The sequence below is a fragment of the Leopardus geoffroyi genome, chromosome A1 (assembly GCF_018350155.1).
Source record: "Leopardus geoffroyi isolate Oge1 chromosome A1, O.geoffroyi_Oge1_pat1.0, whole genome shotgun sequence".
NCBI classification, from domain to species: Eukaryota; Metazoa; Chordata; class Mammalia; order Carnivora; family Felidae; genus Leopardus; species Leopardus geoffroyi.
In genome coordinates this window covers 136,132,126-136,146,556 of record NC_059326.1, presented here as the reverse complement: position 1 = coordinate 136,146,556, position 14,431 = coordinate 136,132,126, and the positions used below count along the sequence as shown (strand labels likewise).

The 14,431-nt window shown below is 39.0% G+C and overlaps 1 protein-coding gene across 2 annotated transcripts in view; it reads left to right on the top strand.

Moving 5' to 3' along the window:
- Positions 1-12,414, top strand: part of SMN2 (survival of motor neuron 2, centromeric) — a 43,575-nt gene extending 31,161 nt beyond the window's left edge. Inside the window, exons 8-10 of one of the 2 annotated variants that reach the window (XM_045446410.1) lie at positions 3,151-3,201; positions 7,712-7,737; positions 12,068-12,414. In XM_045446410.1, coding sequence (XP_045302366.1) covers positions 3,151-3,198 — 48 coding nt within the window. In that variant the 3' untranslated portion in view covers positions 3,199-3,201; positions 7,712-7,737; positions 12,068-12,414. The remainder of the gene's footprint in view (positions 1-3,150; positions 3,202-7,711; positions 7,738-12,067) is intronic. The other variant, XM_045446419.1, reaches the window with a different exon arrangement.
- Positions 12,415-14,431: the final 2,017 nt, after the last annotated feature.

Sequence of the window (14,431 nt, the reverse complement as noted above, 5' to 3'; positions counted from 1 at the left end):
TCTTTGGAGAAGTAACCACATTTTTTGCCTGTTTTTGTTTTTAGTCGGGCTGTTTATCTCTTTGTTGATGGGTTGTAATAGCTCTTCATGTAATAGCTATTTATTTAATGTCTGCATAATATGGCCTTATTTATCTCTTATCTTTCTTTCTGCAGCAGATCCCAACTATTATTTTGCTTTTAGAATCTTGCATCCCCTGCCTGCCCACCAAATCCGTTCTCCACGTAGCAGCTAGAAGTGATACTTTTTTTTTTTTAATTTTTTTTTTTTTAACGTTTATTTATTTTTGAGACAGAGAGAGACAGAGCATGAACAGGGAGAGGCAGAGAGAGAGAGGGAGACACAGAATCTGAAACAGGCTCCAGGCTCTGAGCTGTCAGCCCAGAGCCCGACGCGGGGCTCAAACTCAAGGACCGTGAGATCATGACCTGAGCCGAAGTCGGACGCTTAACTGACCGAGCCACCCAGGTGCCCCTAGAAGTGATACTTTAAAATGTAACATAGATCAGATCTACCCCTCAAGACCCTTTGATACCTTCCACTTCCACTTATGTTAAAATCAAAACTTTATCCTGGTTTGCAGAATATTACATGATGTGTATATTGCCCACTTCTGTATGTACGTTTTATTCTATGCGTGTCCATTCTTACAAAGCTGGCCTCTCTTCAAATGTATACCAGGTTTATACCTTCTTCAGGGCCTTTGTACTCCCTGCTCTTTAGGCTGTAAACTCATAACCCAGATTTCACTTGTCTAGCTTCTTGTCTTTCAGAACTCACCTGAAATTTCTCCCAGTTTAATCCAGAACTGATAGGCCCATATGCTCTATCATATCACCCCACTTAGATTCTCTGTGTGGCATTTATGAAACCTGATTTTCCTTACCTGTTTGTTTCTCCAGTAGAACGTAAGCTCCGTAAGAGCAAGGACCTTGTCTATCTTGGTAACTCTTGGCATTCTAGCATCTGGGATAGTGCCTAGTTCCTGTTCATTGTGGTTCAGAATAAGTTCATAGTTTGCTGAATGTTGAACATTAACACGTTTTTCCTATGATTCGTAGATAACCATTTTTAGATACAAAGCTTCTTGTAGATTATTTCCTTTTGATATTTGGAAGTACTGTTACTGAGTCAAAAAGTGTAAACATTTTAATAGCTTTTGATACTGCTGACTGGCTTTCCACAATTTTTATTTCCATGTGTATTGCCTCTTGAAAACATCTATTTTGGGGATACCTGAGTGGCTTAGTCGGTTAAGCATCTGATTTCGGCTCAGGTCATGATCTCACGGTTTGTGAATTTGAGCCCCATGTTGGGCTCTGTGCTGACAGCTCAGAGCCTGGAGCCTCTTCGGATTCTGTGTCGCCTCCTCTCTCCACCCCTCCCCCGCTCATACTCTGTCTCTCAAAAATAAACATTACAAAAAAAAAAAAAAAGAAAAGAAAACATCTATTTTACCACAGCTTTAAGTAGATATGGACCTGATTTTCTATTTTGATAGTTCTAGCAACCATTAAAGAATAGGAACGTACTGATATTTTAAATATATTTAATTTGAAGGATGACATGGACGAAAGTTAGACTTGGTTCATTTGTATTTATAAGCACTACTATTACATGTACCTGATTATACTGTGTTACTAAAACCTAGCAGATTTGCACTGGACTTTTAACTATGGTCCTGACCATGAAGTTGCAGATGTTTCTGTTTCTTTTATGAGTTCAAGTTGCAGTTTTGGGGAAAGCAGTCTTGTCCCCAGAATTATGTGCCTCAAATTCAGGGCCAACTATGACTGACTTGTTCCTGAGAAAGGATCTTAAGATTACAGAGTATTATTTCTGTATCTGTATACAATACAATGTAAACATACATTTACATTCAAAAATGCAAAGAAATTGTAGTTTCCTGGATCTTGCATTTTTTGTCTCTTTGAAATTGTTACCATTAAAAAGAAGCCACTACTCATTGTCAGATTTCCTAACCGCTTAAGTATGTTTGAGCCACCATTAGCTTCAGCTAGTGTTTCTTAACCATTGCTTCACAGAAACACGAGCTGGACAACTTTTCTGTTGGCAACCCGTTCCCATAAGAGCAGCTAGATAGAATTTGGGTCCAGCTCTTAACCTCTAGAAATCCAAGCAAATGCAAATGACGTGAAAGTAGTGTTCTTGGAATAACATAAAATAGGCTATAACTTTGGTTCTTCTTAAGAACGAATAACTTTTAATACATCTTATGGCCTGTAAGACATAGATTAACAATGAAGTAGAAAGTTAGTATATATAAAAGGGAAGATAGAAGATGTAGAAGCCAGAAGAGATGAATAGGACATTTGGGTTAGGTCTGACCAGAAAAAACAATAAATATTTGAGTATTGATCTTGTTTTGTTTTGTTTTGTTTTTTTTAACTTCTAAAATGTTCTTTAGTATGTAGTGGTCCTTAATGGTTTTATTTTAATAAATGAGTGTGACACAGTGTTTATTTTACTTGAAAGAATTAAGGTGTAAGTTAGCTCAGGAACATCATTGGGCATAGTGAGAGAAGAAAATTTTATTTCTTTTTTATATTTTAATTTTTTTAATTTATTCATTTTTGAGAGACAGAGAGACCATGAGTGGGGGGAGGGACAGAGAGAGGGGGAGACACAGAATCTGAAGCAGGCTCCAGGCTTCGAGCTGTCAATGCAGAGCCCGATGCGGGGCTCGAACTCACGGACCGCGAGCTCATGACCTGAGCTGAAGTCGGACTCCTAACCGACTGAGCCACCCAGGCACCCCCAAAGAAGAAAATTTCTTAACTACAGCCTAATAATTATTTACTTTAGGAACACTTAAAGATTTTATTTATTTTTGAGAGCACAAATGGGGGGTAGGCAAAGAGAGAACATGACAGAGGATCTCAAGTGGGCTGTATGCTGACAGCAGTGAGCCAGATGTGGGGCTCGAACCCAAGTCGGACACTCAACCTACTGAGCCACTCAGGCGCTCTTCTTTAGGATCACTTTTAAAGCACATTTGAAGGCCATAAACTTATTTTCTGATATTTTGTTAAATAGAATTAGTAAAACATCTTGTATGAAACAAAGTGTTTATTCATATCTGTATAAACTGTGTATGCTATTCTTTAAAATTCCTTTGTTTTCTTACAGGGTTTCAAACAAAACCAAAAAGAAGGAAGGTGCTCACATTTCAATTAAGAAGTAAGTCTACTGTCATTATAAAAGTGACTCTTACTTTTATATGAATTTCAGTTTGGGGAAAACATATCTTTAAAAATCAAATGTTAAAAAAACAAAAGGTAATATAAAGCTATTAAGTATGTTTTTAATTATTTTTAATTGAAGTACAGTTAACATTGTTATTTTACTTTAAGGTGTACAACACAATGATTCAGCAGTTATACGCACTACTCAGTGCTTCCCACAACTGTACTCCTAATCCCCGTTCCCCATTTCACCTATCCCACCACCCACCTCTCCTCTGTCAACCACAAGTTTGCTCTGTATATTTAAGAGTCTGTTTTTTGTTTCTTTTTTTAATTTGATCTTTTGTTTTGTTTCTTAAATTGTACATATGAGTGAAATCATATGGTATTTGTCTTTCTCTGACTTAGTTACCTTCGTTATACTGTCTAGATGCATCCATGTTGTCTCAAATGGCAAAGTTTTGTTCCTTATGGCTGAGTAATATTCCAGTGTGTGTGTGTGTGTGTGTGTGTGTGTGTGTGTGTGTACACATCACATCTTTATCCATTCATCTGTCGATGGACACTTGGGTTGTTTCTATGTCCTGACTTTTGTAAATAATGCTGCAGTAAGTACAGGGATGCATATATCTTTTTAAATCGGTGTTTTCATTTTCTTTGGGTAAACATCTAGTAGTGGAATTACTGGCTCATATGGTAATTCCATTGTGAATTTTTTTTAATTTTTTTTTTTTCAACGTTTATTTATTTTGGGGACAGAGAGAGACAGAGCATGAACGGGGGAGGGACAGAGAGAGAGGGAGACACAGAATCGGAAACAGGCTCCAGGCTCTGAGCCATCAGCCCAGAGCCCGACGCGGGGCTCGAACCCACGGACTGCGAGATCGTGACCTGACTGAAGTCGGACGCTTAACCGACTGCGCCACCCAGGCGCCCCCCATTGTGAATTTTTTGAGTAATGTTCATACTGTTGTCCACAGTGGCTGCACAGTTTGCATTACCATCTATAGTGCTTGAGGGTTCCTCTTTCTCCATATCCTAATAGTTACGATTTCTTGTGTTTTTGATTTTAGCCATTCTGACTGGTGTGAGGGGTATCTCATTCTGGTTTAGAGATGCATTTACCTGATGATGAGTGATGTTAAGCGTGTTTTCATGTGTCTGTTGACTATCTGTATGTCTTCTTTGGAAAAATATCTATTCATGTCTTTTCATTTTTCAGCTGGATTATTTAATTTTTTGGTGTTGAGTTGTACACATTCTTTATGTATTTTGGATATTAAGCCCTTATCAGATACATCATTTGCAAATATCTTCTTCCATTTGATAGGTTGCATTTTTGCTGGTTTCTTTCACTGTGCAGAACCTTTTTATTTTGGTGTAATCCCAATAGTTTTATTTTTGTTTTTATTTCCTTTATCAGAGGCTGCATATCTGGAAAAACGTTTCTATAGCTAATGTCAAAATGATTACTGCCTATGTTTTCTAGGAATTTTATGGTTGCAGGTCTGACATTTAGGTGTTTAATCGATTTTAAGTTTATTTTTGTTTATAGTGTAGGAAAGTGGTCCGTTTCATTCGTAGCTCTCCCGTCTTCCCAGCCCCATTTGTTGAAGACATTGGGTTTTCCCCATTGTATTTTCTTGCCTCCTTTGTTGAAGATTAATTACCATATAAGCATGACTTTATTTCTGAGCTCTCAGTTCTGTTCCACTTATTTATGTGTCTGATTTCGTGCTAGGTGCATACTGTTTGTATCAGTACAGCTTTGTCATATATCTTGAAATCTGAGATTGTGATACCTCCAGTTTGATTCATCTTTTTCAAGATTGTTTTGACTTCTTTGTCTTCTGTGGTTCTATCCAAATTTTAGGATTATTTGTTCTAGTACTATGGAAAATGTGTATTTTTATAGGGATTGCATTAAATTTGTAGGTTACTTTGGGTAGTATGGACATTTTAATTATATTAACTCTTCCATTCCATGAGCATGGAATATCTTTCTATTTGTGTTATCTTCAATTTTTTTTATCAGTGTCTTACAATTTTCAGGTGCACAGGTCTTTAAACTCCTTAGCTAATTTTATTCCTAGATATTTTATTGGTATTGGTGCAGTTGTAAACAGGATTGTTTTCTTAATTTCTCTCTCTACTAGCTCATTATTAGTGTATAGAAATGTAACAGATTTTGTATCCTGTGACTTTACTGAATTCATTTATCAGTTGTCATTTTTTAGTGCAGTCTTTAGGGTTTTTTACATATAGTAATATTAAATGCATTTGATGTCAAAACAATTTGATAAAAGATTGAGCTACGTGTTCTCTGGAATTGTCATGATGTCAAAGTATCATCTCAGCAAATACTTGGTTAGTGGTGGAAAGAAAACCATCTTTACAGTGAAGAGATTCTTAGAATCACTGGTGATACTGCACTGCTGTGATGGGACAGTCAGACTTGATTTTGATATGATGCAGTGTGAAATACACAAAATAGCCTGTGAAGTGTTTCGGTGAAAAGAGTGTAACTGGAATTTAATCAAGCCTATAAGATCTGCTTCCCATTTACTGGAAATAGTGGGCTAGAGCAGCAAGTTAAATGACCTCACAAAAGAAATGATCAGATAGATCCAGAATGTGAAATGCTGTAGTAGATAACTGGCCCCCTTTCTTCAAAAAGTCAGTAAAAAAAGGGCGCCTGGGTGGCTCAGTCAGTAAAGCATCCAGCTTCGGCTCAGGTCATGATTTTACAGCTCGCAAGTTCAAGTTCCCACAACAGGCTCTGTGCTGACAGCTCAGAGCCTGGAGCCTGCTTTGGATTCTGTGTCTCCCTCTCTGCCCCTCTCCCTCCCTCTCTCTCTCTCTCTCTCTCTCTCTCTCTCTCTCTCTCTCTCACACTCTCTCTCTCTCTCTCTCTTTTTCTCTCTCAAAAGATAAACATTAAAAAAATTTTTTTTAATTAAAAAAAGTGAAAAAAAAAAAAGGCATGGAGTAACTGCTGTAGATTAAAAGTGACTTGGAAGACAACAGCCAAATGCAATGTGGTATCCCTGGTTGGAATCTGGTTGAAAGAGCCATCTATAAAAGTCTTGGGAGTGGGGTGCCTGGGTGGTTCTGTTGGTTGAACATCCGACTCTTAATTCCAGCTCAGGTCATGATCCCAGGGGTGTGGCTTGAGCAAATCACATTCTGTGCTGACAGTGCCAAGAGCCTGCTTGGGATTCTCTTTCTCTCCCTCTCTGTCTGCCCCAACCCCCCCCCCCCAAAATAAATAAACTTAAAAAACATGATTTAGCAAAATGTGTGTGTGCATGCATTTATGGCTGTTGAGTGTACATGGTGTGCATATTGGTGTTTATTGTACTCCTTTTTCTATTTATGTTTGAAAAGTATGTAAGAAAAATGTTCACTATTTTTAAATTAAGCTGTGTGTCTATCACAGTATTCTTTTTTCATGCATTATTTTACACTTTTCCATATTCATCTATATTTGATACGGATACCATCATAGCATTTCGTGCACAATACATGTTTCCTCCCTTGACATCACTTTTTTCTTTATTTTTTAAATGTGTACTTATTTTTTTTTTTTTTTTTTAATTTTTTTTTTTTTTAACGTTTATTTTATTTTTGGGACAGAGAGAGACAGAGCATGAACGGGGGAGGGGCAGAGAGAGAGGGAGACACAGAATCGGAAACAGGCTCCAGGCTCTGAGCCATCAGCCCAGAGCCCGACGCGGGGCTCGAACTCACGGACCGCGAGATCGTGACCTGGCTGAAGTCGGACGCTTAACCGACTGCGCCACCCAGGCGCCCCAATGTGTACTTATTTTTGATAGAGTGAGAGCCGGGGGAGGTGCAGAGAGAAAGGGAGACACAGAATCCCAAGCAGGCTCCGGCCTCCTCGGGGCTCAAATCCACAAAACCATGAGATCATGTGAGATCTTGACCTGAGCCAAAGTCGGACGCTCGACCGACTGAGCCACTCAGGCACCCCTTTGCCTTTTTTCATAACAGGGTAAATCCTCTTCAGACTTTTTTTTTTGTTTGTTTAGTGAAAACAGTTGTTGCTAGTGTAAGTCTTTGGTAAACAGCAGTGGCCTAAAACTCTGGAGAAGCATGGGGATCCTTGTATTCTATCATTCTTTTAATTTTATTTAAAAAAAATTACATTGTTGCTTGTTATATAGAGCAATCTGATAGGAAAATATTTTTAAATGAAGAAAGTTAGAGGCAGAAATGTGTTATGCTACCTGCCATTTATGTAAATGCATTTACATACATGTCTCTGTGTGAATTGATGGGTCGCCTCAGGGCTGTACTCAAGTAATTTCTGAAGAAGGACTAGAATGTGAGGGAGACTTCACAGAACAAAACCCTTCGTTTTTATTTGGTTATGTTGTGCTGTGTACATTTATTGGCAGTAAAATTAATATATAGTTGAAATAGATCTGATAAGATGTTTCATGATTACTCCTTCCAACTCTTTAAATTTTTCATTTTTATAGGTGATTCATACAGTGTTCTTTATTAGGTAAGTGCTTTTTCTTCAGAATTTTTTTTGGAGAATCCTCAATGCCAGGATATAAAAATGTTCTGTTTTTTGGGGCGCTTGGGTGGCTCAGTCAGTTAAGCATCCGACTTTGGCTCAGGTCATGATCTCACAGTTTGTGAGTTCGAGCCCCGCGTCGGGGTCTGTGCTGGCAGCTCCTAGCCTGGAGCCTGCTTCGGCTCGCGCTCTCTCTCTCTCTATCTCTCTCTCTGCCCCTCCCCCACTTGTGCTCTGTCTCTCTCCGTCTATCAAAAATAAATGTATAAAAAAAATTTTTTAATGTTTTTTTAAAATTGCATGATATTTTTGTATACAGAATTGTACTAATTGAGCTCTTATGGATGGAATTTTAGGTTGTTCCCAATTGTTTGCTATTTAATGCTATAGTTATATTCTTTTACATAATTCGTTCTGTAAATGTATGAACACATCTTTAGAATTCTCTAAATAGAATCTATAATTCTAATCTGGATTTAGATTCTAGAATTAGAACTGCTAGATTGGGGGCGCCTGGGTGGCGCAGTCGGTTAAGCGTCCGACTTCAGCCAGGTCACGATCTCGCGGTCCGTGAGTTCGAGCCCCGCGTCAGGCTCTGGGCTGATGGCTCAGAGCCTGGAGCCTGTTTCTGATTCTGTGTCTCCCTCTCTCTCTGCCTCTCCCCCGTTCATGCTCTGTCTCTCTCTGTCCCAAAAATAAATAAACATTGAAAAAAAAAATTAAAAAAAAAAAAAAAAAGAACTGCTAGATTGAAGAGAACCTCCATCTATAATTTTAATAGATTTTTTACATGTTGCTTCTCAGTAGAGACTGTATTTATATTCTCACCAACATTGTTTGAGAGCTCCTGTTTCCCACATTCTTATTCAGTAATCTGTGAAACCTTTGGATCATTCATGGTCAAATAGTTCGAAATAGGGGCGCCTGGGTGACGCAGTCGGTTAAGTGTCCGACTTCAGCCAGGTCACAATCTCGCGCTCCGTGAGTTCGAGCCCTGCGTCAGGCTCTGGGCTGATGGCTCAGAGCCTGGAGCCTGTTTCCGATTCTGTGTCTCCCTCTCTCTCTGCCCCTCCCCCATTCATGCTCTGTCTCTCTCTGTCCCAAAAAAAATAAATAAACGTTGAAAAAAAAATTAAAAAAAAAAAAATAGTTCGAAATAGTCCTCTAATTGTATTTGTAATTTTTTTTATTGATTTTATTATTGTAAAGTTCATCTTTTTGTGTGTTTAAGAGCTCTGTCTTATGTTTACTGGAAACTATGAGTATCACCTTGCCCGCTTTTTAACTGGGATCTATGTTTTTCCTTTTTGTTTTGCAAGAATTCTTTGTGATAGGATTTGCAAATACTTGCTTTCTAGTTTGTCATTTATTTGACCTTCCTTTTTGGTGGTAGTGGTTCTTGTCATTTGGACAGAAATGTTTGCTCTCCTCTATCTGTGTGATTATTTTCCCTTTATCATTTTAGATATTTGTGTTTACTTTAAATTGTTTTTCAGTTTATCTACAGTCAGTTCTTATTCACAGACTCTGTGTTTGCAAATTTGCCAGCTTACCAAAATTTATCTATCATACCCAAGTCAAGAATTACAGTGGTTTTGCTGTCATTCATGGACAAGTGCAGAGTGGCAAAAAATTTGAATCCTCTGACACAGATACTCTCAGCTGAGGTTGAACAGTGCTCTGTCTTCATGTGTCATCTCCTGCTCTAAACAAGCATTCTTTGTGCAGTCTTTTTAGTGCCACATTATTCGTGTGTCTGCACCTTTTGATTTGACTCTTTAAAGTGGACACCAGACATTGTGCTTTGTGTTCCCAAGTGCAAGAAGGCTGTGATGTGCCTGACAGGGAAATTATATGTGTTAGGTAAGCCCCATTCAGGCATGACTTAGTGCCACTGACTGTAATTTCAGTGTTAATGAATCATTAGTATGTTAGAAGAGCCTGGCTAGCTCAGTCAGTAGAGCATGCGACTCTTGATCTCCTGGTCGTGAGTGTGAGCCCCAGGTTGAGCTTGGAGATTACTTTAAAAAAAAAAAAAAAAAAAAGTCACCTGTAACATCGATATATGTTAAGTAACGTGTCTTTCATCAGAAAGACACATTTTAAAAGATTAGGAATTGGTCAGTTGATAAGAATGTGACCAGAGGCTTGCCTGAACCTAGCCTTGTATTTCTTCTAGGAGCATTGGCTTAGTACTCACAAATGTATTGTTTTTAGTGACTTTATTTTACTTTAAACAGCAGTGTTAATTTTATTTATTTATTTTTGAGAGAGAGAGAGAGAGATTGGGAGGCACAGAGGAAAAGGGAGAGAGGGAGAATCCCAAGCAGATTCCACACTGTCAGCTCAGAGCCTGACATAGGGCTCTAATTCACCAACCCTGAGATCAGACCTGAGCCAAGAACAAGAGCCAGCCGCTTAACTGACTGAGCCCCCCAGGCACCCCCTGTTGTGACTTTTTAGAACATAACTACCATGAATAATGAGAATTGAATGCATTTCTTTTCAAGTCATTTTACAAGCAGTCTACATAGAACAGAGAGAAAGTGAAAATAACTTTGTTAGCAATTTCATTGAGAATTTACATACAGCAAACCCAAGTTTTTACTCCATCTTTTCCCAATATTTCATTCATGTGCATGTATGTCTGTGTGTATCTAAAGTGGATAACATTTTATTTATTGTTTTATTTATCAATCAATCAATGAGAGGGAGAGAGAGAATCCCAAGTAGACTCCACGTTGTCTGCGCAGAGCCCAATGTGGGGCTCCAGTTTCCCAAACCATGAGATCATAACCTGAGCCAAGACCAAGAGTTGGATGCCCAACTGACTGAGGCACTCAGACACCCTAAAGCAGATAACATTTTTTTTCTTTTTTTAAACTTTTTTTTTTTTATGTGTATTTATCTTTGATAGAGACAGAGCTCTAGTGGTGCAGGGGCAGAGAGAGAGACACACACAGAATTTAAAGCAGGATACAGGGGCGCCTGGGTGGCTCAGTCGGTTAAGCGGCCGACTTCAGCTCAGGTCACGATCTCGCGGTCCGTGAGTTCGAGCCCCGCATCGGGCTCTGGGCTGATGGCTCAGAGCCTGGAGCCTGCTTCCGATTCTGTGTCTCCCTCTCTCTCTGCCCCTCCCCTGTTCATGCTGTGTCTCTGTCTCAAAAATAAATAAAAAACGTTAAAAACAAAAATTAAAAAAAAAAAAGCAGGATACAGGCTCTGAGCTGTCATCACAGAGCCCAATGTGGGGCTCAAACCCACAAACCATGAAACTATGATCTGAGCTGAAGTTGGACACTTAACCAACTGAGCCACCAGGTGCCCAAGTAGATAACATTGTTTATATGCAGCTAACTGTTCATTAGTATGCATGAACCTGAATATGTTTATCTTATAAATACTCATTCTAGATTTCAGATACATTTTTACTATGTTCTAGTTTATCATTTCTTTGATTCTCGTGGATTCCATAAAAGCACAGTACTTTTGGGGCTCTGAACGGATCAGTCATTTGAGCGTCCTACTCTTGATCTCAGCTTAGGACATGATCTCACTCGCTCTCTCAAAAAAATTTTTTTTTAATTTTTTTAAGGTTATTTATTACTGAGAGAGAGAGACAGAATATGGGCATGGGAGGGGCAGAGAGAGGGGGAGACACAGAATCGGAAGCAGGCTCCAGGCTCTGTGCACATAGCCTGATGCGGGGCTTGAACTCACAGACCACGAGATCATGACCTGAGCTGAAGTCAGATGCTTAACTGACTGAGCCACCCAGGTGCCCCTCTCTCTCAATAAACTTTAAAAAAGAAATTGTTAGGACCGGGGCGCCTGGGTGGCTCAGTTGCTTAGGCTACTGACTTCGGCTCAGGTCATGATCTCACAGTTTGTTCGAGCCCCATGTCGGGCTCTGCGCTGACAGCTCAGAGCCTGGAGCCTGCTTCAGATTCTGTGTCTCTCCTCTCTCTACCCCTCCCCCTGCTCACCCTGTGTGTCTCTGTCTGTCTCTCAATAAGAAATAAACGTTTAAAAAATTAAAAAAAAAAAAAAAGAAATTCTGTTAGGACAGATGAAATACCAGTGCTCCTTAAATTTTTTTTAATCTTTCACATTTACTCTTTCAAATGAATATCACAATTAGTCTATTTATCCCATAAAGATTGAATTTAGTATTGCATAGAGTCTATATTAGCATACTTTTGTTCTAGTTTTATTTACCATGGTGAGTGTATTGCTTTCCTTTTTTTTTAATTTTATAAGAAAATAAGTTTTTAAATTGCATAATTATATCTGGACTTTTTCTCTCCAAATTCAGGTGCAGCTCTCTCCCAAGGAGAATGATATTTTGATGCGCCATGGTTGATGTGAATAAAATTTCATGTTTTTCTTCATGAACAGTTGGTTGGGTGGCATAGCCATCTGCATTGCCCTATGTTGCATGTGACTCATGCTTCAATAACCAGCCAAGTGTTTCAAGGGAATAATCAGTTTGAATAACTCAACAATGGAAATGTGAGTAACTAAAAGAAACTCAAAGTCACACATAGTGCAGAAAAGTCAATCTGTGAAAATATCGACTGAACATATTTGTATATTGTAACTTTCTTAGTATGTTAAGCTTTTTATTAATGTCTTTAAAAATAAATGACAAATTTTTTTTAAGCTTGACTGTATGAGTATTTTTTTTTTTAGAATATATATGGTGAGGGAAATCTAATAACGGATAAAGAGAACTAGTCAGACTTATTTGGAGAAAAGGTAGTATTGTAAAGACACAACCAGTTGTAAAACAGTGTTGCTGATAATCCAGGCTTAAGAAACACAGCTTCTCTGAAGCTGAGTGTCACAGGAGTAGACCTCGCCAGTCAGGAACCACGACTTTGTTCCGTTTCTTGGAAGTCATATTGTCATTATCCTCTCTTTCTCTCACCTATCTGCCTCTCTTTCATCTAGCTTCCTTCACATTTTCATTATGCCCATTGCCTAACATGGTTGTCCAAGCTATTCTGCCCTCATCACTACCTTGTGGTTCCGTCTACCATCCATTTGACTATGTGTGTGTCACTTCAAATTCTCAGGAAAGGGAGAAAATCCTATTGTTTCAGTTGAGTGTAAGCATTGGTATCCATGCACCAGGGATTCTTCCTAGTCCTTTTAGCTGTGGGAGCAGAGGTTAATATAAAAAGTTCTATTTCTTTCAGAGATTTTGCCTGGAAACGCTAAATATGCCTAACCTGTTTGTAGCTGCCCAGTACATATTTGTTGAATAAAATGAACGTTCAATTCCTGGTAAGTAAGCTTCACAGAATGGGATATTCAGTGGCTTAAGCTTTCTGGTACCGGTGAGTCAATTTTTATTTTTCATGACAGCCAGTATCTTATACATTCTGCATATTTTCATTGCCTAAGTAGGTGTGTGGCAGGTTAAATTCAGTTATGAAGGTAGCTTATTTGCTTTCAGTGACATTTTTGCATCTTATGTCTTTTGATACCTAATGCCGTTGGAAAGTGGTTGCAGGTTCTGGCAAATCATTCATCTCAGGAATTATTTATTCAGTTTTGTTTATGTGCTAGGTACTCTTCTACGTGCTTGGAGACCACAGTAAGCCAAACAGATGAAAGTTCCTGCTTACATTGGTGGGGAACACTAGTAAACAAAATGTATAAGGTGGCAATAGTAATACATGCCATAGACAGAAATGAAGCAGGAAAGGGGGTTAGGCAGAATGCAATTGGAATGTGAACGCTTTGTTTTGTTTATTGTTTTTATTTTCAGAGAGAGAGCGAGCACTCGAGAACAGGTAAGAGGGAGAGAAAGAATCCCAAGCAGGATCCACACTGAAAGGACAGGTCTTGATCCCGTGAACCATGAGATCATGACCTGAGCCAAAATCAACAGTCAGACACTTAACCTGCTGAGCCACCCAGGGGCCCCTGTGGATGCTTTTTTAAAAAGAATGATCAAGGGGGCACCTGGCTGGCGCAGTCAGTAGGGCATGTGACTCTTGATCTCGGGGTTGTTAGTTCACCCCATTTGGGTGTAGAGATTAAAAATAAAATTTTAAAAAGTTAAAAAAAAAAAAAAACGAATGGTGAGGGAAATTGAGCTGACATTGGAGCAGAGATGTGAAGAAAATGAGAGCCATTCGCATAAATAGAGAACCTCCCAGGCAAAGGAAATGACAAGCACAAAGGCCCTAAGAATAAGTTTGGCCTGTTCAGGGAATGGCAAAAGAAACCAGTATGGCTGGAATGGAAGTGAGCAAGGAGGAGAGATTAAAAAGATAGAGGTAAGAGAGGTAGGTAGTCAGGGGTCAGGTCACACATAGACCACTGTATTTACTTTGATCTGGGATCCATTGGAAGGTGTTGAACCAAAGGCATAGCGTGATCTAATGTATTGAAGAGTCTTATGACTGCAATTTTTGTGTTGAAAATAGACCTTACAGGCAACCTGGGTGGCTTAGTCTGGTTAAGCGTCCGACTCTTGGTTTCAGCTCAGGTCATGATCTCATGGTTTTGTGAGTTCTAGCCCCACATCAGCCTCTGTACTGGCTATGCTTAGCCTGCTTAGGATTCTCTCTGTCCCTCTCTATCTGCCTCTCCACCACTCATGCTACCTCTGCCTCTCTGAAAAATAAGCTTAAAAAAATTTTTTTTAATAGAAAATAGGCCATAA